The 25,677-nt window shown below is 32.3% G+C and overlaps 1 protein-coding gene across 1 annotated transcript; it reads left to right on the top strand.

Annotated features, from left to right (window-relative positions):
• The first annotated feature begins 20,736 nt into the window (after positions 1 to 20,736).
• On the top strand, positions 20,737 to 23,258 carry LOC145284042 (uncharacterized). The gene is made up of 2 exons (XM_080133127.1): positions 20,737 to 20,994; positions 22,304 to 23,258. The coding sequence occupies exons 1-2, from the start codon at positions 20,842 to 20,844 to the stop codon at positions 22,712 to 22,714; spliced, it is 564 nt and encodes a 187-aa protein (XP_079989253.1). The 5' UTR covers positions 20,737 to 20,841; the 3' UTR covers positions 22,715 to 23,258.
• The last annotated feature ends 2,419 nt before the right edge of the window (positions 23,259 to 25,677 follow it).

Below are 25,677 nucleotides of genomic sequence, written 5' to 3'. Positions count from 1 at the left end.
GTTCATAACAATTGTCGACGAAAAAGACATTATCCTAATGAAAACATGTTTCGTTTACTATGCTATCAACAAAATAAAGCACGAAAATTGTTAAATACCGGGCAATAACGTGAGGTTGTAATGCGATTGATGATTGTGTTTTAAAATATGGAATCGTTCAATAAGAGAAAGAATGTTATTCAAATGGATTTTGAGTCGAAATAAAATAGATTTGGAATGTTAAGTTTCTAAAAATTAATGAAATTACATGAATAAAACTTGATTTAAAATAAACAATACCTTTATAGTTTTACAAAAACACGGGTAGGATTGACCTGCGACGTCAGTTGGAAAACAAAGTAGATAGTTTTATACATACACGTAAGCTAAAAGTCATACAGAAAGAGAGAGAGAGAGAGAGAGAGAGAGAGAGAGAGAGAGAGAGAGAAGGGGGATCTCATTAAGATAGCTACGGAGTTAGATAGCGGACGGGAGTTTTTGACTCCGGTTATTATCTGGTCTCATAGCCCACCGGAAGCGGCTCAGTGAGACAAGTAAGAAAAATGTAAGAATTAAAAAAAGAGATGCGTTGGAAACTTTGTGGAAATAAACAGAGGAAACACAAGAAATAATTGTCTGGAGTACTGTTTCACAAGATATCCTTTTCTTTTAATGTCCAGCGAGACCAAAGGAATCCACAAACTAAAGTTAGTAGCCCATTTTCAAACGGCCATTATAGGGTTATGTTGATAGAAACTGTCATATTTGTTGAGTTGTCCAGACTAGAAGTATACGTGGTCCAAACTTATTCACTGTTACGTTATCCATATGCTACGTAAAAGGATTTTTAATCTTTATACACTCGCATACTTAAAAGCACCGCTCTTTTATTTTACATACAAACACATATGAAAACTAGACGACACGAGCTACCTATATATATATATATATATATATATATATATATATATATATATATATATATATATATATATATATACACATTACACGTTTATATAGACTAGTCGGAACAACACCGCCATACAAAACTCACAGTAAAGATACGGCCACAGATACGAACTTACATTGAGAGTATTTATATATATATATATATATATATATATGTATATATGTATATATATATACATATATTTATAGCAAGTTATGTACCCACAGCTATATATATATATATATATATATATATACATATATATATGTATATATGTATATATATATATATATTTATAGCAAGTTATGTACCCACAGCTATATATATATATATATATATATATATATATATAGCAAATTATGTACTCACAGCTATATATATATATATATATATATATATATATATATATATAGCAAGTTATGTACTCACAGCTATATATATATATATATATATATATATATATATATATATATATATATATAGCAAGTTATGTACCCACAGCTATATATATATATATATATATATATATATATATATATATATATATATATATATATATATATATATATATAGCAAGTTATGTACCCAAAGGCATGACAACTGCTCATAATGATTCTATTTTAGTCAGATTTAATTTAAGCCGAAGGAAATTGAATTTTTTTAAACATTATAACATGAACCAAAACTGGAATAGCATTTACAGTAGTTTATTTTTGACAAATATCTTTTGAGTTTTTTTTTAAAACAAACTTTTAAATAATACTTATAACAATATATTTTGGCTTAATTCATTTTGTGGCTTACTTGTCGAGATCGCTTGTGAATAAAATCAGTGGTATCAAGTGATCTATGCCTGTTGTTCGTCGCCACACGGTGCGCGAATGACCTACATTAGTTGCAGCAAGAAAGAATCAGCAAAAGCAATTGCCTTGCCCTGTCTTGCATTAATTTGTCATGTATAAATTATAATACTTGTTAAATTTACTTCGAAATCAAACACTTGGACAGATGTATCCATAACTTCACAAATTCACTGTAGTGCAATTATTTGCCGATGAGTGCAACCTGGTCTCTAGAGGCGCTGAGAACGCTTCTCGAAGGGCTGCTCCGTTCTAGGATGGAAGTCTTAGTCCCTGGTTGTAAACGATAGGCGTATCTTCTTTTAATCAATATGCTAATCCCGTCTGTAGGGTTACAGGACTTTATTACTTTTGTCGAAAGTTTTGGCTATCATAAATTCTGTCCAGGAACTGATTATCTGGTTAAGGCTAATCCGCTGAACTTTAAATGCTCGTAAGGCGGAACAAACGAGAAAAAATGTACATAAAATGTACTATGTATATTTTATTTCGTAAGAATATATAGAACCCTTAGGGCATCTAGGTGGTTTGTTCGACTTACATGAAGAAAATCGAAATTTCCACTGCTATAAACTTTTCCTTAATGTTAACAGAAACCAGGTAGAGAAGGAAAGGAGAGATAAATGGAGAAAAATAAATGCACACAGAAAAAAACGAGGACATGGCTATCTATAAAAAAGAACATAAGGCAACTTGATTCACAGTATAATTTGTATCAATTTTAATCTGGGACTAAGCTATGACAAGAATAGAATGCATTTTATATACCGAGATTTTTCTGATTTTTTTTGTTCCTCATATACAACCCAAACAAGACTTATTGCCACTTTGCCATAAGAGTATACTATTTAGGACCATGTTTGCACGAGATTAGCGAGATGTTGGTTTACATTACATTTACACTTCTGCATGTGAGTACAGTCAGAAAGCAGTTAGAAGGGAGGTAGTTTCAAAGATAGAAGTTACAAGGAAAAAAAATCAGAGTAAAAGGCATTCTGAAATCTATAGACCTTTACAGTGGAAGTGTGGAATTTTATTGCTAAACGGGTTTGTCGGGAGTATGTACGTCGAGGGGCATAAGTGAGATGAGTACATCAGAGCAGATTCTCTTAAATCCTTTTAAAACAGGTGCCGGGATTCAATATTGCGGCGATAGGACAGGATTTGGAGCCTAGTTGACACTGCAGGGCCTATTAAGTTGGAGACGCTTTTTGAATCCTGCCCAAGAGGCAGAAACTAGTGGCGGAGGTACCAGCTCAGATGAGACAATAATACTTTATGCATGGGAAATTACTGGCGTTATGGAGATATAGGAAATTCCATGGTGTGATTAATTTCCTCACATAATAAAGGGAGCCCACTTTCTTTGCAACAGTATGTGCAATGTATCTCATATATGGTGATAAGTAAAAAAATCCTATCCCATAGATGACATTAGAATTTCGTTATAAGGTAGGTAGCCTATGTAAACATACATAAAATAAAACATTTTAGGTTTGAAAAATGTCCAATTATTTAGTATTCTAAAAGATGATGATAATTTAATAAAAACGTTATATATACTTTTGTCAAGTATAAACAAACGTTACACGTCGGCAATTTATATAATACTAACAGATCGCCCCACGTTGTTCAGCCATAAAATACGTTTAAATATGATATTTTAATTAATGCTTTTTGTATTAATTATTATAGTGCCAGGACGTTAGACGCAAGGTAAAATTTTATTTTGATGAAAATATTTTCGTATGATATACTAGAGTCGAACTTGGCACGCCCAGATATTCAGTCCGTGTCATTAACCACTCATCTACAAATATTCATAGCAGTATTATGGACACATCTTTAAAATGACCATTTTGCAAAAATATGAACTATTTGCATATTTTTAACATTTTGAAAAGTAATATTTTAATAGTCATCGAAAAGGGTATATGTTTCTATATGTATTATGCATATTATATTGTAAAGTGTTTTAAGGAATTGAATTGATCCGTTCGATATCTATGTGTTTATTAGTCGCTAAATAATCAATTTCTTTCGTGTCTGCTTTAATTTAAACATTCCTCGCCTCCCTATTCCGTTAACTATTGACGAAGAGAAGCATCAGGTAAGAGTCAATACAAATATTAATGTAGATAAAATTAAGGAGAGCAAAAGAAATAGAAAGAGAGATAAAGGATGAAAAAGGAGATTAATTCTTTGTTTTAAAAATTAAACTGATATTCTAAACTCACTTTTTTCATATTAGTGAGGAGAATGAATTATGCCGTGCTTTGGTTCAATTATGATATTTTAGTTGAAACTACAACTTTTTTGGTCGATTTATTGTCTGTCGCCTAAAGCACAAATACTGAAGAATGACGACGTGTGCTTTTAAACTAATTTTCTGCTCTCTCAGAGCTAGTCTTCTCTACATTAATCTGACCTTATATTACCTCTTGTTGTCGTAGCAAGCGGGACGTATTTATAGCCAATTACATCTTTACTTTCTATACCAAATAGGGAAATTTTAGTATATTCTGATTCTAGGGTCAAATTTATAAAGTGTCGACGGGTTTGGCTTAGCCTTGGCGACAACTTCCGAGGTATTAGATTATCCTCCGGACAGAGGCTTTTTTTCCGCTCACCGCATTCCTTATTCCACAATCTAACCTGATATCAATAGACGACTCAACAGGTAACATTTGTTCCTATTGAAATATAAACTTGAGTTTATTTCTCATGTAACATAATTTAATACTAAATAAACCATCACCTTAACTTGTGGTAACAATTGAACGTAAAAACATCATTAATAATCATTCCTGACAATCGCATCCATCAGACATATCTCCATAGTAATATAAAACTTCCAAGCCATATTGAACGCTTTAGATAATATGTTGTTATGAAAGCAAATTCCGGCAAAATTACATTATTTACTTTAAGTTAACGGATCCTACGTATGAGTATGCCGAAAGGAAAATCATGTATACGTTTTCAGGTTTTATAAAGTTGATTAAAAGTTTTCGAGAAAGTTGTGAAAATATGTCTTCATATGTAGTAAACAAAATACATTATTATTATTATAGTTATTATTGTTATTATTATTAGTAGTATTAGTAGTTGTAGTTGCAGTGTTATCAGTAATAGTATTATTATTTGTATTATTATTAAAAGATTAACTATTTTTACTACCACTTTTCATAAACATGTCATTATTATTCACACCATTTCCAGCAGCCATATAAATATATGATCATCACATGCTTTAATTACAGGCACAGTGTCACTTTTATGTAGGGACTACTATCTTGGACATAAGTTGTAGAGGCACAATGAAAGGAGTTGAGCAAGAAGATGTATGTTTACATTGAACTTAAACTTCTGCATGTCAGTACAGTCAAGGAAGCATGAACCCGGAAGTGGAATTCCAAATCTAGCAGTTTTGGGGAGGAAACTCTTAGAGTAGAAGGCTTTCTTACATCTAGGGATTTCTAATGTGTAGGGGTTGGATTTTTCTGCTTGTCGGGTTTGTCGTGTGTATTCCCGTCGAGAGGGTACAAGGGCTTGTAGTTCGTTGGTGCATCAACCATCAAAATACTTGTAAAAAACCTGTGCAGAGAAATGCAACATTTCGTTGATGGGACAGCGGCTGAAGCTTAGCTGATAGTGATAGTTATAGTGAAGGACCTATTATGTTGGTGACTCTCTTTTGAACTCTGTCAAAGAGGGTGAGACTAGTAGTTGATGCACTGGCCTAAATGTGGCAACAATCCTGCATACATGGATCAATGTTGGCCTTGTAGAGGTACAGAATACTCTCATGTGTAAATGGCTTTCTAGCCCACCTTCTTTGCAGCAGCCTTAGCAATGTCTTCAATGTATCAGTTCGAACTCTTATTTCCTATGAATGTTAAACCGAGACGTTTGTACGAAGTATTTTCAGGTAATGTATCATAAATCATGGCTATTAGTGGTTTAGCAGGTTTCTTGTATTTATTAAAGGAAAGAAGCTTAGTCTCATCAGCATTAAATGTAGCTATTAATTTTTCTCCCCATCCACTACAGACTGGAAGTCTTCTACTAGTGTTTCTGCCTTTGCCTAGGATACATGTTTATTCGTTTTTTCCTTATGTCTGTTATAGAGCGTGTTGTCATCAGCAACTATATACACATCTCAGAGACAATTTTATCAGGAAGGTCATTTATGAATATTAGGAATAATAAAGGTCCAAAGATCGACACCCGGTGTACACCCGCATTTATATCTTAGTTTTGAACTACGACCATGAAGGACAACCTGAATTCTTCTCTTATTTGGGTATTAATTTATTATTTTAAGTATTCATCAAGTAATACCATAGGATTTGATTTTCTACGGACAGACTATCGTACTATACTCTGTCAAATGCCTTAAATATATCTATGGCTACTGCTTTCTTCCCTTCCTATATCCAGTGCATAGTATATCCGTTCAGAAATTACAGTTAGGATATCTGCAGTAGAATGGGCTTGCCTAAACCCATACTGTAGGTCAGACAGAACGTTAGCAGCTGTGAGGTTGAGGGGGTAGTGCTTGATTAATTATGACATTAAACATTTTAGCGAAAAGAAGGAGGGGTCTAATGGGGAGATAATCTAAAGGATTAGTTCTTTCGTAGAAAATTCTTGTAAACTGGTACCACATAAGCTGTTTTCCAGCAGTCAGAATAGCAATAATCTTTAAGGCATTTGTTGAAAAGTTTTGAGAGAGCAAAAGCAACCTCAGCCGAATATTTTTTAAATAGTACAGCAGAATGAGATCAAGTCCAAATGCCTTTAAGGTGACTTGGTCTTTATGATATCATACACTTGAAAATAAGTTATTTAAAGACTATCTTGTGTGGTTACTATCCGCAGAGAGAAAATCTGGGAAGGGGTTGTTTACTGGGACCAAAGTAGATTTGGAGGCAAACCGACAGGCAAGCAAATTAATCTTCTCATTTGCGGTGCAGAAAACTTCAAGATTGTTGGATAGTTGGGGAATTATTGATGCTCCAATATTTACTAGTCTGTTATAGATTTTTCAAGTGCTACCAAAAAGTTAGAGCTCTTCTACTGTCAGTCGAAATACAACAGCCAGATAAACTGTCAAACCGGTACTCCTCAAACTTTCAGACGAGTGGCTCAGTCTAATCATGTTGGCATACATGGTAAACAAGCACCCCAAGATGCCCAATTTCATATGAACGGAATGAAGCAGGTGAGGGGGATGGCGTGTTTTGTCCTAGTCAGGAAACAAGGCCAGGCACTGAGAATCTCTAATAAATCTCTGTGATCACACCTTTTTTCCTTGCTAATAGGCAGAGAAGGAGTATGGAAGGCTGGTGGTAGGCAAAACCTACATACTCCTTAAGCAATCTAGATTTGCAAACCGTTATTTACATCGACTCACCAGCTCTAGAGATGTTGCCGACCAGTCCTGAGGAGGCATTCCATTCCTCGTTTGGTTCCAAGACGTATGAGATTGGTGGCACAGGTTTGACATCGTAGTTTTCTTCCTCGTGATAAATAACTTGATGAGATCTACGGGTCCATCAACATCGAGAGGGTTTGCCCCGAGCTTGGTTTCAAAGTAAGATATGTCTACGCCCTCGCCTGCATAGTTTGAGTTAATCGCATTAGTATCAAAGGTAGTCAGTATCTGCTATGAAGTTGCACTCATCAAAGAAGAATTAAGATTAGAAGATGTGGTTATTTACAACTCATGAGTAGAAAGACTTAGGTAATGTATGAGTAATTGGTGTAGGTTTAAGGTCAGTATCTACTAGAGTTAAACAAGGATTTAATATGGTTTCTTGATTGATTGATATTGGAAAAGTATCGTATAAGGAATACATAGTTAGGGTACGATTCAAAATAACTTCGAACTTCAGATTTTAGTTTTCATGTAGAGTTAATCCCTACTACGTTTGTCCATCTAAGGGAAAGAAAATATAGACTATTTACTAAATATTACTATAGAGGAATCTACTAGCAAGGGTTCGTCCTGTGGTTGAACCGATTTAACAGATATGTTCCCAGAAATAATCAGTTCTTCGTTTTTTTTTGTTGATTCCGGGTAATACCAGAAAATAAATTAATCAATTATTAATCTGATTGGGATTTGTAAGTTTAAATAGAATATCACCTGAAATAGGTAGTTTATAATGAAATATTTACGTACAATAAATTTGGAATGCTATAAACCGAGCAACTTCGAATGCCTAGATAAACATAATAGAATATGTAGAAAAAAACATGTTATGATCGTGGTGGTACGTGTATTAATAACGTCATAGTAAGAAAATAAATTTTGAGAACGTACAGTTTTCAGTTTAAGTCGGAGAGAGGAGTTAGAATTGAGGAGCCAACCGGTCGGAATGGCTCGAAACACTCGGGGGAGCGAAACGTCCAACGCATATCACATGAAAAGAACGGGGGATTAGAGTGTAACTTTTTAATGGGGAAACATCTGTAATAAAGACAATACAAGATTTGTTGATTCATTGGAATAAATCTGTTACATGAAAAGGCTTCCCCTTCTCACGGATGTAAGAACACATACTAGATAAGTGAAAATAATATTAGAATAAGGCTAACATCGAACCCTGTGGGCAAAGGTTAAAGATAATGGAAAATGGACCAATGTAAATCAAAGTTTGATTTCCTGACAACACCGATCGGTCGATTGAAGAATAAAGAAACCGTCTATGTTTGTAACTGTTTGTCTCGTGTCGTCATTCCTTACAACGGAAAAGGTAAATGTGTTTTTATCATCATCTTGTAACGAACTTTGTACAACCTTTACAAGTAATGTGGCTCCTCCATCATAAGTGAAGAATCTCCTCCTCTCTATGTGTGTTAACAAGAATTATTCCAGTCAGATATAAATGTCTCCCTCATTATCGTCACAGTCGTCATTAAGTATAAAGAACGGTTATAAATGTATTCTCCTCTCAGTAGTGTCATCACCATCGTTATTTGTGTATTATGATCCCTGTATAACATGTACCCCGTTATATATGTCCCCAATATGAGCCCCCTGCTAAACAACATATTCTTCCCTTCGCTTCTAAAAGGCTCCTCTCTGCAACTGACTATAATCGTGAGCGATCTGCTCTGAATATCTGTTCTTCATCCACCAACTAACTTTGAACCCTCAGACGCCTATATTGAGAAGTATCCTTTGTTTATGACATCAGAAGTGTGTTTACCAACGTGACTATATCACGTTTTCTACACATGTCCACCCAACACACCTTTGGCAAAACAAAGAACCCTCAATTCTAATTTTAACCTATTTTTAGACCATATATTTTAACTCGCATTGTGCATTCATTTAACTATCCAGATTTTTAAAAGAATGGACAATCGACTCTTTTTTCTGATATAAACAATATTTAATTATTTCTAATAGAATTAACAATGGACTGCATTTCTAACATTCAAGTTTCCATAATCTTTAACACTTACCTACGGTGTTCGATTCTAGGCTTTTCCTAATACAATTTTCCCTTATCTAGTATGTCTTTTTACTACCATGAGGAGGGGACAGCCCTTTCATGTAACATATGTTCTTCGCACTGTTCCTTAAACAAGGCCAATTATGTTTCTTCAATTGGCCAGATGTTAAATCCCAATAGAACTGTGATCCGTTTCTTTTAATTATGTTTTATGTCCAGTTTAGACACTCATCAGTAGACGATCAATAATTCACGTCAATAAATATACATTATATATACAAATAAGCTGTCATACACATTCGTTTATATATTCGCCCTCTGTTATACAGACTAATCTCTATACAAAATTAGCAACAATCTTCTGGTAATAAGTGACTCAATACACACAATGTCCGACACTCAAAATACAATCACGAATTATTTAAAACACGTCAATGGTTATGGTTGATATAATAAACACAAAATGCCATGTGCATGAAATAAACTATTTCGTTTAAAATTCCGTGGAGATTCCCGAGTGTGACTAAAAGATTATCGAGTTCGTCAAGACGAACCGGGAGATGTTAGGAAGTTATAACGGCAAAAAACCTTATGAGCAGAACAGCCAAGATTAAAACACTATACAGAATAATATAAATCTAGTGTTTTATCTATTTAAAACTTAAATATTTCAGCAATTTTACTCGGATTAATCGATTGAAATATTTTCAAACTGTTTGCCATACCAGATATTGAAATATCTGGTCGCGATAAGCGAGATGACAAATAAAGATATGAAACCAATGGCCAGGGAGACGAGGTCGCTGAAATACTGAGGACAGATACTACACTTTGATCTTGACTTTATAGATTGTTTAGTAAAAACCTTACACGCTGGGAAAAGTAATCACCATCGAAAAGTTTTGCATCCCTTGTTTTGTCCTTTAGTCCTAACATTTCATGAGCGTTTTTTCCGACAGAGAAAGAAGTCTTGCTAGTTTTAAGGTTTAAATCTATTCCATCTAGCACTTATCGTTGGCAAGTTTTTACCCTAAAGTAGTATTTTTAGTCCGTTATATCAAGTGGTTTCATATCTTGTCTGCATCAATTGTTATTATAATAAATTATATTTCGAAATGTTTCCTATTACTGCACCCACACAACACTTTATCAATGCTATTATAGCACAATTGATAAAGAACTTATGCAACTGATTAGACAGTGTTCTAGGTAATAAGTGGAAAATATTAGCATATGAAATGGTCAGTTATTTTCATATGTTTGAAGTTGCACGGGAAAAATCAACTTTATTTTACGATATAGGCCTCATACACACAAACTAACACACATTTTCAATTTTATATAATAGACTAGCGGAAGTACCCGGCGTTGCCAGGTGGAGAGAAGTGATGTATTAAGGATACTGAACAACAGAAAAAAAAATTAGACGCAGTAGGCTGATCGATTGAAGAGAGGTTTGAAAAATACCCAAAACACGAAAATGTGATCGGAGGGAGAAAGATGTACGTGAAAACCAGTTTAAGCGAACTTGAATATAATTCAGTTTTTGTTTTAAAAAGAAAAAAACATCACATTAGGTAAGCCTCAAAATAAGAAAAATGTTATGGCAATTGAAAAACTTATAACCCTGTTTAAATTTTAAAACTTAAAAAAAACCCCACCGTTACGTGGGCTTGAACGTGAAAATTCAAGATGACGACCGATCTCATCCACTGCTCCGTGTTACTATCTGAGAAATGCTGTTGTTGTTTTTTTTAAATTTAAACTAATTCACGAAAGCCTTCGCATACTAGACGAATTCATTTAAAAAGGACCGAAAATAAACTAACTAAACTAACGACCTGAAACTCTTTGCACACACACAAAAAAAGAAGATTTATAACAAAATAATCATACAGTTTAGCCCGTGCATTCAAATAGAATTCGGAACGGAATAGTGGAAACTTCTTGAAATAAAATAAGTAAATGTTCGGGTCAGAACGGCGACGAGGGCACTTGACAAACATGAACTGCAAAATAAGTTCTGGAAGTAGACGCAAGTAAATCACTAAAAAATAATAAAAATAAAAATACACCATAGGAACAAGAAACCAACTTATATGATAGACACGTAAAACTCAAAGAATAAATATCTAGGCAATATCACTAGTAAGGTATTCTGGACATGTTATAGGCTGAATCAAAGGAGAACACAATCAACTGAAAAAGTAATGAATAATGAACATTCGAAAGATGATACGTGCCAACTTTATATATTGAAGCATAGACTCACTAATAAGTATAAAACATTGTGAAAATGACACAAAAATAACGTAAGTAATAAATAACACTTTCAAAAGCAAGGATAATTTTAACTGCAAAACGAAGCCCCAACATAATGTAAAAATGTAAATAAAACATACAAAATAATAAAGAAAATCTTGTAAAATATGAAAACGACTAAAGTTTAAACACTGAAAACCTCACGATATCATTATACTTTCTTTTAGACAAAACAAACACTATCCATGGATCGTAGCCAGAAAACAAAGAAGGTATATTTTAGTTTTAAGTATGGACCAAAAGCGACGTAATTTTATTCATGCCGTTTTTTTACATTGAATTTTCGGTGATCGGGACATCCTATTAATAAAAAAGGTGATAACATACTACGAACATTAAATTAGCGTATCTATATACTAATAATTTAAGGTGTATAGTATGTTATTCTTCTTTTTAATAAATAGGATTTTTCGATCGAATAGTTTATAATCTGGAAACCATGACACATGTACATATTACGTTTAAGGTATTACGTTAATGATATATAGATAAACTGATATTTTCTAAAGAGTCAGATTATTAATTAAATACATTCCTTTTAATGATTCTAATTAAAATATGAATAAGTATACATTAATAATAAATAGGGCTAGGACAACAGCATATTGTTTTCATTGTTTTGACTCTCGAGTGTGTACGTGTTGATATCTTATATGCTTTTGTATAGAGTGATGTAATTCTAGGTTGATTAACTGTGTCTATCTGTGTCGGATATATACTCGAGAGTCCAAACAATGATAAGAATATTCTTCTGTCATATCCCTAATAATGAAATTCAATATTTAATACTAGCCTCCTCACTAATCCTCACCTTTCTGTGTATTTGGGATTGAAAAATACAACTTAGCATAAAGTAATTAGTAAAAAGTATAAGGTGTTTTAGTTGTTTTAGTTTGGAAATTCTATTTTATTAAATTGCAGATTAGGCAACTATCAGTTATTTTCAGTTCAGCTTGGATTGTCAATTCATAATAAAGAGGCTGACACCTGATCAGCGTTTGCAAATTGCAAATTTATTCAGAGATATATTTGATGAAGAGATCATTTCACAAAATTGACCTATTAATTGGACACAGGGTTCTTGCGATTTAATCTCATTAGATTATTTTCTTTGCGAATATGTAGAGCACCATGTCTATTCTAATAAACTAGAAAGAAATGGCCACTTAAAAGACAACCTTTGCGCGTTATCGCCAAACAACAGCTTAATTTAACGCGTTAAATGTAGGGAAATTAGATCGATAAATTACGCCGTATACGTGCGAGCACGGGTAAGATCATATGCCCGAAATTGTATTTAAATTATAAATGCCAAAACTAATATTTTGAATGAACCATATATTTGTATAATCAAAGTATTTTTCTGTGATTTATTATAATTTCAAGTTTGCCGCTTCTAAAAGAAATACATTATTAATGAATTTAATTAAAAAAAAAACTAAATAAAATTACATTCTTTACATGCTAGTTCTACATTTTTATATTACGATATAATCACGTTGACAAACCGTTTTCCATTTAATCACCGAAGTTAAGCAATGTTAAGCAACGTTGAGTGTCATCACTACTAAAATAGATGGCCATTTAGGTATTCCAGATGTTGTATGTGCTCTCTGTTAATCTCGGCATTATTTACAGTGGTCTTGGACTTCTTCTAGCAACTGGACCCAAGCAGTGCCGATGCAAGAGAGATGTGGTTAGGTAATTGTGCAACCTTTGCCCTTTGCAAACGCCTTTATAGTGGATATCCACCATCTTTCCAAATTGAATGAAGGAGTTTTTGAGTTTTATATTAAACAAGCGGTGAGGGTGATGCCTGGTCGTAAAATACGGTTAAATATGATATTTTAATTAATAGAGTTAATCAAAACAATTAAACAAAAAACAGGAGTTGGGCGCCATCGTCAAGAAGCGAAACCGAAAGCTATAAAATAAAAAATACCAAGCGGTGAACGGGAACTCGCAAAAGTTATATTGGTAAGCGTACACGTTGTCGATCAGATAACAACGACACAGATGTTAGGACGTTGCAAATATAGCATTTTAAAACGAAATGCGCGATTTACAAACAGTGTCGAAAGCAAGGTTATTACATGGCTTCATTCGAGCAAAACGATATTTCTACATTTTCGATATTATGTGTCCGTGGGATCGCTGATTCTAATGATACCACGTTTGTACCGGTTTGATGCGGATGACAAAATATTTTTGCGGACATACATATACGCAAATACACCAACACACAAATGCAGAGACAACTGAGACATATAATAGACTAGCTAAAGACGACCTCAACCACTTGGATAGCGAGTGGTACGAAGGTCAAGTAGTTAGAGATAAATTAATGAAAGTTTCCAACGAAGCCTTTAACATTGACGCTGTTGAGTGTAAGACGGCTCTACGTCGCGGTTCGGACAGGTACATCTGAAACGCGGGAGATCTGCAAGGTGTTTCTAGAGCATTTATCGAAACCCTTCACCCAACTACCCAGACTCAAAGTCGAGGAGTTTGGCAGCTATTTCGCCCTGCCTCATGGCGGCTTAAACGGCTAGTTATGATGGCCAGGTCATGAACCGTGAGATCATTACTGCGTTGAAGCAGGTCGGTTACAAGTTTTCAAGACTTTGTCTTCCATACGAATTCTGTTTGAGGCTGTCGCCCATGTTGGTTTCTAATTTGAAGGAGTTTTTCAATCATTGGACTATAATCAATCATTGAACTTTATCACAAAACATATCACAGAACTTAAAAAAAGGAGCAAACAGTGACAATGTATTTAAGTATAAATTTAAATAATGCTTACTCATTTTACCGGAAATTACGTCCTTTTTCTTTAACCTAACTGGTCATTTACAATTGCGTATATTAAGATTGTCAATTCTTCATTTATAGTTGAAGGTAGGTGGGATATTGTCTATTTTGTTGTCACAAGATAATTCTCCTGAACATTACCGCCACATTTTTTGTTTATTATTAGTTAAAATATACTACCCATTTAATGGTGGGAGATGAGGTCGCTGAAATACTAAGGAAACATACTACACTTTGATCTTAGCCAGTAATACAGTCATTTCCAACCAGGTTTTATCTCCTTAAAAATCAAAAAGCAAAAATACATAAGAAATCGACACGGAATAGAATTCGTCCATATTTGTTATATTCTAAAAATCACGTACATAGTGTGCGTTTTTTTATCACAAAATAATCTCCTAGACATTATCTCTTGCGTTTGTGTTTAGTACTAGTTAAACTCCGTGAGTTTATTTTTAGGGGATGATAAGGTCTCTGGAGACAGATACTACACTTTGATTTTATATATATAGTTAATTGTCTGTAAAAGTGGACATAATGTTATAATATAAAAAATGTAAAAGTCACAAACAAAAAACTAATGCATGAAGCCATAACCAAATATGGGAGAGGGTATGGGTACAGAGGTCTTCTAATTTGTCAATAAAACTTTGAAGATTACTGTGTACTCCATGGAGTTAAAAATAATTAAGAACTTACTCAAGCATTGTATAAAAATGATGTACATGTGTGTATCTGTGTTAAAATTTGCTTTTTTTTTTTAAATAAATAAAAACTTTATTTGGATAGGAAAAGAATGTTCGTGTGAATTTAGAAAGTTAAGTGATACATTGATTTGTTTTGTAAACATATAAACTGCTTACTGTCGTCCTTATCAAGCCATGTTTTCATTTCAAATTTTTTTCACCTTATTCGTTTTTCATGATTTTGGATATTTAACTATTTGACACGCAACAATTACGTAAGTACCATTCGTTTTACTTAAAAATGATTATTTTTCGGTTTTATAGTGTAGAACCACTTAGTTTTATCGTATAATAAAACCACCTTAAAAGGCAGATAACGTCATTTCCGGTAACATGACTCAGAAATTTTTCCAATCTACATAAATAATACATTGAATTCGTTTAAAATTATGTAATAAATACATTGGACGTACGTGAAAAAATTAGCCCCTTGAAAAAAATTATCCAGTTGATCGTCATAGAATTAATGCTTTTGGACGATTTTTACATATTTTCCATCCGAGATTTGCTCTTTCTAACGATACCAATTTTGCGATGGCAAAGTGCCGGGGACAAACGTTTTATGCGGACATACAAACACACACTCAAACAAACGCACAAACACACAAAAAAGAAAAGTGAGATTCATGTAATAGATAACATACTAAGGTAAGTTTTCATATGCCGATTTATATGTTAAAGCAAAGGTATTACAAAAGGGAATAGGTTCCGCACATAAAAGCATTATTAATTCAGTTTGATTATCTTCTAAGGTGAAATAATTTTGTAGCAAATCGTTTTCTTCTATGAACATTAATATGGACGTAAGTAATATCTACACATCACAAAACGCTCGACATTGTGATCAATCCATTCTTCCGACGAAATAATGCTATTAAAATTGTTTACAAATGTTTCAAGGTAATAAACGAATTTTTATAAATTTCCTTCTCATATACTTATCTTCAGCAAAGCCGCAAACAATGTTTAAAAGTCAATTAAGCATGTACACATATAAATACACACACACACACACACACACACACACACACACACACACACACACATATATATATATATATATATATATATATATGCTTATATCTATGTGTATATGTTTCGTGTGTACTTAGGTATCATTTCTTTGTTTAAGGAAACATTGTGAAAAATAATAGGCAATCACTTGTTTGATTATGAATATTTTTATTTTTGACAATTTTCTAATGATCTTATTTTGTTCAAACAAACAAAACTATGTTTCAATATATAACACGAACGTTTTCGATACTTCGTCGAATAATATTCAGATGAAAAAAAACAACAAATGAACGAAAACGTTTGGGAATTTCAAAATATAGCTGTTGTAGTAGATTGGAACTCTGCAATTGTAGAAGGTATAGTGCATAGCTGATTTGACTATACAAATTTAATGTCTGAAGAAATAATAATGAAAAGCTAAATGCCGTCAGTTTTCATGAATAGCAAACCATAATAAAAAGATCAAATAGTTGACACAATTAGTCAAGTTTTTTAAATAACGGAGGGTATTACTTTAAGTAAATATAACGGATGACACAATTACATTGTTGAGGTGGGTCAGAATTAAAAACAAAAATAATATTCCATATATAGCACATATATCGGATTAGTCGCGAGTGTGTTTTTACACCGTATAATCTAGTTTTGATCGAGTGGCTCATTTAGCGAGATAAAGCTTACGTTATTGATGTTAAAAGGGACGTTTGGCCGAGTTGTAAAAATTAGAAAATAAAATCTGAGTTGCGACTCAAAATGGATTATAAATATAAATATATATTAAATTTAACATAAATAAGACTCTATGTACATTCATATGGAACAGGTGTTGGCGCGCGTATTAAAAATAGGTGTTTCATACACGTGTAAAAGAAACTAATAGCATCTGGAGTGTACAACCAGTATATGACAATATGAAACATGCGCGTAGAATATGTTAGTCACCATTACATTATTTAGAATGATCTTACCAATTTATTTGTCCAGTGTTAGAATTAGCCTCACATGGTTACTACTGCATTACGTTAAGCAATTTAATATATTATTACGTTAAGCAATTTAATATATTATTACGTTAAGCAATTTAATATATTATTACTAGTCTCATTAGCAATGCTATAATTTACATAATTTTCATATAGATATGACGCTAAATGTAAGAAAAAAACTATTTCCCTAAGGATTTTCCAACATACTTGACATACATGATAATATGTAGAAAATATACATTAATTCTGTGATTGAGTTATGTTTGAAAACAAATTATACATTTAAGCCTAATTTGAATTCAAAGAAGTAGGCACCCACATTTCTCTTTTAGCCATCATGTATTTCACGCGCACTTGTGCGTTTATATTCATCTAGATAGTCTCTCATATTTTGTAATGTGCCTGAGAGTATTTATAGATTACTGTATATTCTTTATTACAGCAATCGAATAATACGTGTGATCATGCGTACTATAATCTCGTATGTTAATTAAATAGCAAAATAGCAACAGTTTTAATTCTATATAAGAATAATAAAGTATAACAATACGTATTAACATTAGAAGTGCAAGACAAATATTTTTACAAATATAACAGACTTTATGCATTTTTAAATAAAACCCAAGTATAAACAAGGATGTCGGATAAGTCTCGTAAAATATATGTGCCACTAATTAACTAAACCAATTTAAAACGTCCTGAATTATCAACCAAACACCAACCCCTGTCCTATCTCCTTAATGTCGCATCCCTGTAACTATTTTACAAATATTTTGATGGAATATTTGCTGAAGTATTTGTACCTCTTCGACCTAATTATTTCCAACTTCATAAACAAGCACAAAATCACAGTGGACACCTCTATATACTGAAAGCCCTCTTATCCAATATATTCTTCCTTGGAACTACTTTTCCGATTCCATTCTTTTCTAAAGTTCAAGTATACTTTTTACAGACATCTCCCTGCTTATCTCTCCTGTCTCCTCAATTTGAAGTATTTTTTAAATTGACGTGAAAACTAGAATATTTCAATAAAAAGTTAAATATGAACAGGTAAAATTATAGAGGAATAAAAGACGAATCAAATGAGGTTTATGTTGTTTTAACAGTTACATTAAATTTAGCTTATATTTGCAGTTTTTGAAAAAATTAGAAGTGCGGACTTTCTTTTTGCGAGCACTATATATATATATATATATATATATATATATATATGGCTAAATATAGACCAATTAACATGAAGATAAAAAAAATGAAAACGGACTAGCTAACCGGGTTTTGTTCCTCGCTCAACTAAGTTAAATCGAGGAAAATTGCGATTAGAAAAAATTGTCATGAATATGGCGGTAAAAAGAACAAAAAAATAAGATTTAATTAAACGGGGAAATCACCGCCCAACATTATCCGCGATGCAGCTACATTTGAATAAATAAATATAATAATTATTATGGTGGGGGGGGACATCTTCGAAAATCGACAACATAGGTCAACTTGAACAAAAAAAAACAGCACGTGGGTTCGATGCAAAAACAACACCGTTATAGAGACAAAAGGGTTTGCTTAGCAAATCGGTTAGCCAAGGTAGAGGAAGGTAAACAGGATATCTATTGACTACGGCTTCTTTAGATTTGTAAAAAATGGAAACTTCCTTATTAATAGTAGATTTTTTCAACTAGAAGATATTTTCAACTAGATGATATTTTCAAATTTTTTTTCAATTAGACCTATATTGTCTTCCATTCGCAAAGATGTTCTCCACCACCATAATATTATTTATTTAATCAAATGCAGCTGCAGCGCGCATAATGTTAGGCGGACATCGAAAAGATTGGATTTTTACTTAAAACAACACGTATCATCCAAAATTCGTTACGTAAATATTTCACCTTCGGATGTTCTGAATAATACGTATACTACTTCAATCCGCGAGTACCTCATAGATAACCGTTCGATAGTGAGCAGGTCGAATGCCCTTTCATTTAAAATTTCTAAAAAACATTTTTATCAAGTCCTTCAGACCTTCGCTTTGCATGAAAAAAAGTACATCCGTTAGGATTTAATTTGATTTCTATGTGATTTTCTCCTTGTAATTATTTACTTTTATATCAACTTTTTTTGTTTTCTCCCCCGATATATTCATAAAAATTTTTTTAATCGTAATTTGGGTCAATTTAGCTTAGTTGAGCGAGGAAGGAAACCTAGTTAGCTAGATTTCTCATTTAAAATTTTTTAATCATAATTTTAATTTGTGTATATTTAGCCAAATTAAATTTTGTGCCCCAAATTGTCATATATATATATATATATATATATATATATATATATATATATATATATATATATATATATATATATATATGCACAACAATGATCCCAATTATATAAAACTATATTTACGATATCACAAAATGAGATTATATTCGATAAGAATAAGGATTGCTATAATGAAGCATTAACTCGATTAGGATATCAAGAAAAGATCGAGTGCATAAAAGAAAATGCATAAAAGAGGTTGATACTAAAGATATCAGGATAAACTACATGGCGATGAAGTAAAGAAGAAAGCTAAAGAATAGACTTAAGTAAAAAAATAAATGATATAAATGCGGGTGTACTCCAGGTATCGATCCTTGGACCTTTATTATTTCTGATATTCATAAATGATTTACCTGATAAAAGTATCTCTGGGATAGGTATATTTGCTGACAAGACCACATTCTATAGCAGGCAAACGGAGAAAACGAATGAGTACATATGTAAGATAATGGCCGAAAACCTAGAGGAAGACCTCCAGTCTGTAGTAGATTGGGGTAAAAAATTGATGGTAACGTTAAACGCTGCAAAGAAAAAGCTCGTTTCCTTTAATAATTGCATGAAACTTTACCAACCACCAATAGCTATGGTTAAAGATACATTACCTGAAAGTACTTCGTTCAAACTACGGCTTTACGTCCACAGGGAACATGAACATAGATACATCGAGATAATTGCCAAGGCTGCTGCGAAAAAGGTGGACTCTCTCTTCCGTGCTAGAAAGTAGCCCAGTAGAGAGAGCCCGCCTGAAATTATCTTGTTCTTTTACAAAGCCATTCGTCTATGTATAGCGTACTGCTGTCACATTTGGGCTGGTGAAAATGCTACTAGTCTCTCGCCCCTGGAGAGCGTTACAAAGAGAGTCGCCAACCTGATAGGTCACAAACTGTCATCTAAGCTTCAGCCCCTGTCCCATTGACGAAATGTTGCTTCCCTCTGCCTGTTTAACAAGTATTTTAATGGTGGGTGCTCTAACGAACTACAAGCCTACTCCCTCGAAGAAAATGCCCCCGACAAACTCGATAAGCAGCGAAGCCCCCCCCTCCATACACAGTCGAGATCCCTAGATGTAAGAAACACCTACTCTAATAGTTTTTTTTTTCCTCAGAACGGCTAGACTTTGGAATTCTCTTCCGGGTTCTTGCTTCCGCAATGGTACTTACATGCAGAAGTTCAAGTGTAATGTGAATAGACATCTTGATGCTAAACCGAGACCGCCGAGATATATTAACATTAAGGCCGGTCAAATATGAAATGTGACGTCACATGGGAAGTTTACGTTCAAGTCACGTTCAAGTCACGTTTGGGAACTGGGCCGTATCGAACGGCCATTTTGTTTTATTCCTCGCTCTAATAAACACGTGTCAATTTGTTTTCTTTTCTTTTAAAATGCCTAGTTGTTGTTGTGTACCACTATGCAAAGGTAATTACCCAGATGGACCCAAAGTGAGTGTATTTAAATTCCCTGACGATAAGGATTTACGTGATAAATGGACAAATGCTATCAAGCGAGAACATTTTGAGCCTACAAAATCAAGCCGGGTAAGTGTTGTTTACATTGAGAATTTTTAAATATATAATTATTTCTATTAATTAATGTTTTATATATATAATTATTTCTATTAATTAATTTTTTATATATAATTATTTCTATTAATAAATTCTATAGTTTTTTATATCAATGAGTAAAATTAATAGAAATAATTACATATAAACAAAAATTAATTAGCTTGGTGCACGTGGAATTAGTGCATTTTTAATATTTGTTTTTTAACATTTGCTTAATCGAATTCTATAATTTTCGTACTGTACAATTCTATAATTTTTCTGTATCAATTACAAAAAATAATAACAACAATTCTGTATAAACAAATTTAATTAATAAATATAATTATATATAAACCAAATTATATATAAACCAAAACAATGAAATGTAGTAAGAAAATATTTTAAAACTCAACCGTATTGAATTATTCCTTTGATATATTTTTCACCATACTCTTTAAAATTAAGGAATGATTGTATACGTTTTTAACGTATAAAATTCTTTCAAACAAGTTTTCTATACAATTGTAACCAAATCAAACTTTATTGCTGTACTAAACCTAAATCTTATAAAGATAAAAAAAAAAAATCGGTTCAAATTCTGTAGAAGTACATTTAAAAGTTAACAGTCGTTTCTCTCCGATTGCGTTTGTTTTTACTATTAAAGTTAAAACAAAGTTCAACATTATCTTAAAAATTAACCACTAACAAATTCTTGATGGATATTTTTTTAAATTTCGTTACATTAATAACATTGCAAGATTATATAAGCGTGTAGAATGATGAACATAAGAAATTTGAAATGTTGAAAACAGGTACAACTCTTTATATATAGATTTCTTTTAATTATATATATATATATATATATATATATATATATTAAACTGGTTATTCAGAGAGGATACCATGCTATTCCTTAAATAGTATTTTGAAGCCCATGTTTTATGGTACCTTCGTTTATTTGCATTGTTAGGTGAAAGTATAAAATAGTTACAAAACACATTCTACTTCATGTTAAGAATATATTTCTAAATAATAACGTTATTTCAGAACGGTACCTTCAGTGCATAAGTACAAAAAATAGTATAACTGTCTAAGAAGTTTTTAAAATAGAGGTTATTAATTGTTAATCTTGAAATTTTAAGTTCTATGAATAAACATTTTTTACATTTCTATCAGTGTTTTAAAATTATTATTTTATTTTTATTATTATTTATTATTTCTATCAGTGTTTTAAATTTATTATTTTACCTAATTTAATGGTATACTCATTTACTGTATAACTTATCACTTATTTTATTTTTAGGTATGTGAACTGCATTTCCTTCAATGTGATATAATGCATGAAACCTCATGTTACGACCCCAAAACTGGAGTGACTCTTACTGCAAAATTAAAATATCCACGCTTGCGGAAAGATGCAATTCCACAAGTATCTGTAACTCAACCGTCAGCATCTAACAGAGAGTCTGCCAATGCCAAAAGAATGCGGCTAGAAAATGAGGCTGTAAAACATGCTTTGGCTGAAAGCATTGCCGACGATGTGGCATATAAAAAGAATATTAAGTTTGAAAGCCTTCAAGAATTGGAACGAAAAATTACATTTCTGGACCAGATGTATTGGACTGTAGTTAAACATGACAAAACACTCATGATATGTCACATCACGAAATCACCCAATCCCAAAATAAATCTTTCTATAGTGATTGAGCATTAGTGTTCAATACAGGTTTTCTGTAATGATGTGGAAATGCATATGATAGGGCAAGATAAAATTCCTACTCATGTAAGTGACATCATCACCTTAGAAAATGTCCTTAAAAACATGAAAAGGCTGGATATTGAAGAACACAGAACCAACCTTCCAAATGTATTTACCTCATTGACTCTGATAATATCTTTTTTAACATTGCTCATAGATCAAACTGAAAAATATTGTGAAGCATTAAAATTTATATGTGAGCAGTTACAACTGCTGACACAGAATAGGTTTGATTATTCTGCAGAAATGTTGATATTTTGTTCACTATTTTATAACTGCTCTCCAAAAGGATACAGACTTTTAAGAGACAGCAATAAACTCATCTTACCCTGTCCTTCTACCATCAGGAGGTTAACTTTATCAAAATACATGGATCCTGTAGTTGAGCAACATGACAAATTCTTGATGTACATTAAGAATAAATTTAAATTGTTATCACAACAAGATGAGACAGTATCGTTACTTGTTGATGAAATTCATTTAAAGCCATACTTTGACTTTAAAGAAGGGAATATTGTTGGATCAGCATATAATACTTGTGAGGCTGCAACAAGTGCTTTTGCTTTCATAGTGAGCAGTATCTGTTCCAAATACAAAGACGTTGTGCATATTATGTCTACTAAATGCCTAAAAGCACAATCTTTATTTGAAATTCCAAAAGAAATTATAATTGGATTAGAGGAGATTGGGTTTAAAGTAATATCTGTTATAACAGATAACAATGCTATTAATAAGAAAGCCATGTCATTATTCACTTATCCACCAAGACTGTCAATAGTATATGCACATCCAGTTTTGAAGTCTCGGCCTCTTTTCTTTATATTTGATTCTGTGCACATTTTAAAGTGTATAAGAAATAACTGGCTCGGTCAAAAAGATGCCAACAAATGCATGATATTTCCTAGCTTTAATGAAAGTAATCAAACAAATGATATTTTAGAAGCCCCATTTACAACTTTGCAAGACATTCAAAAATTTGAAGCACAATCACTCTTAAAATATTGCTACAAATTAACTACAAAGGCTCTTTCACCTACAAATCTAGAAAAACAAAAAGTAAATTTAGTCATACAAATTTTTAATAACTACACAATTCAAGGATTGTTAACCTTAGGTAAAGAGAAAAGTATATCTAAATGTGAAGAAGTTGCAGAATACATAAATATTATTAATACTTGGTGGACAATATTAAATGTAAAAACACCATTTAAAGGCCATCGACTTAAAAATAAATATGCATTTCCACTTACAAACCAAAAATATGATGAGAGTTATATATTTCTCAAAAAATTCTATAATTGGTTAGAACGTTGGAACAATATTTCAGGAAATTCTGGAAAACTAACTAAGGAAACATATACAGCCTTACATCACACCACTCATGCAATTTTAGAACTAACTGATTATTGCATAGAAGACTTAAACATGAAATATATTTTACCAGGCAAATTCCAGACAGATCATCTCGAGTCAAGATTTGGACAGTATCGGCAATTTTCTGGTGGACAATATAATATAAGCGAACGTCAAGTTTTTGAATGCGAAAAGAAAATTAGAATGCTGTCAGTATTGAAATTAAATTTACCAATACACAACAAAAGTATCGATCTTACAGATATAGGAGACACTAACTGGGAAGGAATGGATGAGGTACAAATAGTAGACCATAAATATGACATCGATATAACAGATGATGATCTTAATAAATGTAGAGAAGTTTTCCCGATTATAATATATTTATCGGGTTATTGTTGCCATGCAGTTTTCAAGAAAATAAAATGTAACAGCTGCAAAGATCTAATGACAGGTACACTAACAGATGATATGGAACAAAAACCTGAAATGAATAATTATTTCCAAGGGATTAATAGGGGTGCTTTATTTCATCCGAATGACACTACTGCAAATTTTGTTCTTTATAATTATGCCGTTATAAAAAAAATTACTAGAAAACTCTTCTTTTCTACAGTCTATGCACCAAAGGCAGATAGCAGTTACAACAACATTAGAGGTTTTGTCAGATAATGGACTTCTGTTTGAATTTGACATCTGTTATGAAAATCATCAAATAAAAAAACTCGAAAAAATGTTCCTATGGTCATCAACAAATTCTCTCTTAAAAAATTTTTGTGGCGTGGAAAACAATAAAATAAATTCTTCAAATAAAAGAAAATTACAAACCTTTCACTAAAATTATCATTTGTTATTGTGTTTTTTATACACTTGTCTTATCTTTTTGCTTTTGTTAACAGCATTTTAGTATCTTGAGTTACCTCCCTTTTGAGTTATCTCCCTTCAACTCGTTAATGGATGATCTTCTTATGATGACGTCATATTTGAATGGATTGGCCTTAATGTTAATAATATATCTCGGCGGCCTCGGCTAAACTCCCTACATAGTCCCCCTGCAACTTAAGTACCTAATAGTAGCCCTCTACATCAAAGTGGCAATGTGCCTTTTTTGGGGTGAAGATGTAATAAATAAAAAAATGATATAATGCTTACATTTGTCCGAATAGTTATGAAACAATTGTAACACATCAGAAAATACACCATATGATGTTTCCATTTCATATTTTGTTTACTTGATTTTGAAAAATATTTATATGCATGCTCGATTATAAAAACCGAAAATCATGAAGCTTAATTATTTGTGTTAATTAATATTAACGTTAATTTTATTAGTATATGAAAAAAAATAATTTGATAATATTCTTAATTGCTTAAATTTTTTTAAAATAGTAGGAACATAATTTTTTGTACGTGGTAGTCACCATTTATCAAGGCCTGGAGGCCACTCGGGGATAAGGGTAACTGTGTGTACAGTAATCAATGGGATAATATCGTAGTAATCGTAAGTAATGGAGATTTGATAAAGATTCTTACTTAAGGGGGCGGTTTATCAAGAATTTGTTATG

This window comes from Euprymna scolopes, chromosome 8 (assembly GCF_053919585.1).
Source record: "Euprymna scolopes isolate OS-2025 chromosome 8, ASM5391958v1, whole genome shotgun sequence".
Lineage (NCBI taxonomy): Eukaryota > Metazoa > Mollusca > Cephalopoda > Sepiida > Sepiolidae > Euprymna > Euprymna scolopes.
Note: the sequence above shows the minus strand (reverse complement) of the source record. Positions and strands in the feature narration are given on the sequence as shown.

Excerpts from the sequence above, each read along its gene's own strand:
- LOC145284042 (XM_080133127.1), top strand. The coding sequence starts at position 20,842 with ATGCCTAGTTGTTGTTGTGTACCACTATGCAAAGGTAATTACCCAGAT. Across the intron at positions 20,995-22,303 it reads AGCCTACAAAATCAAGCCGG|GTATGTGAACTGCATTTCCT; the intron begins GTAAGTGTTGTT and ends TTTTATTTTTAG.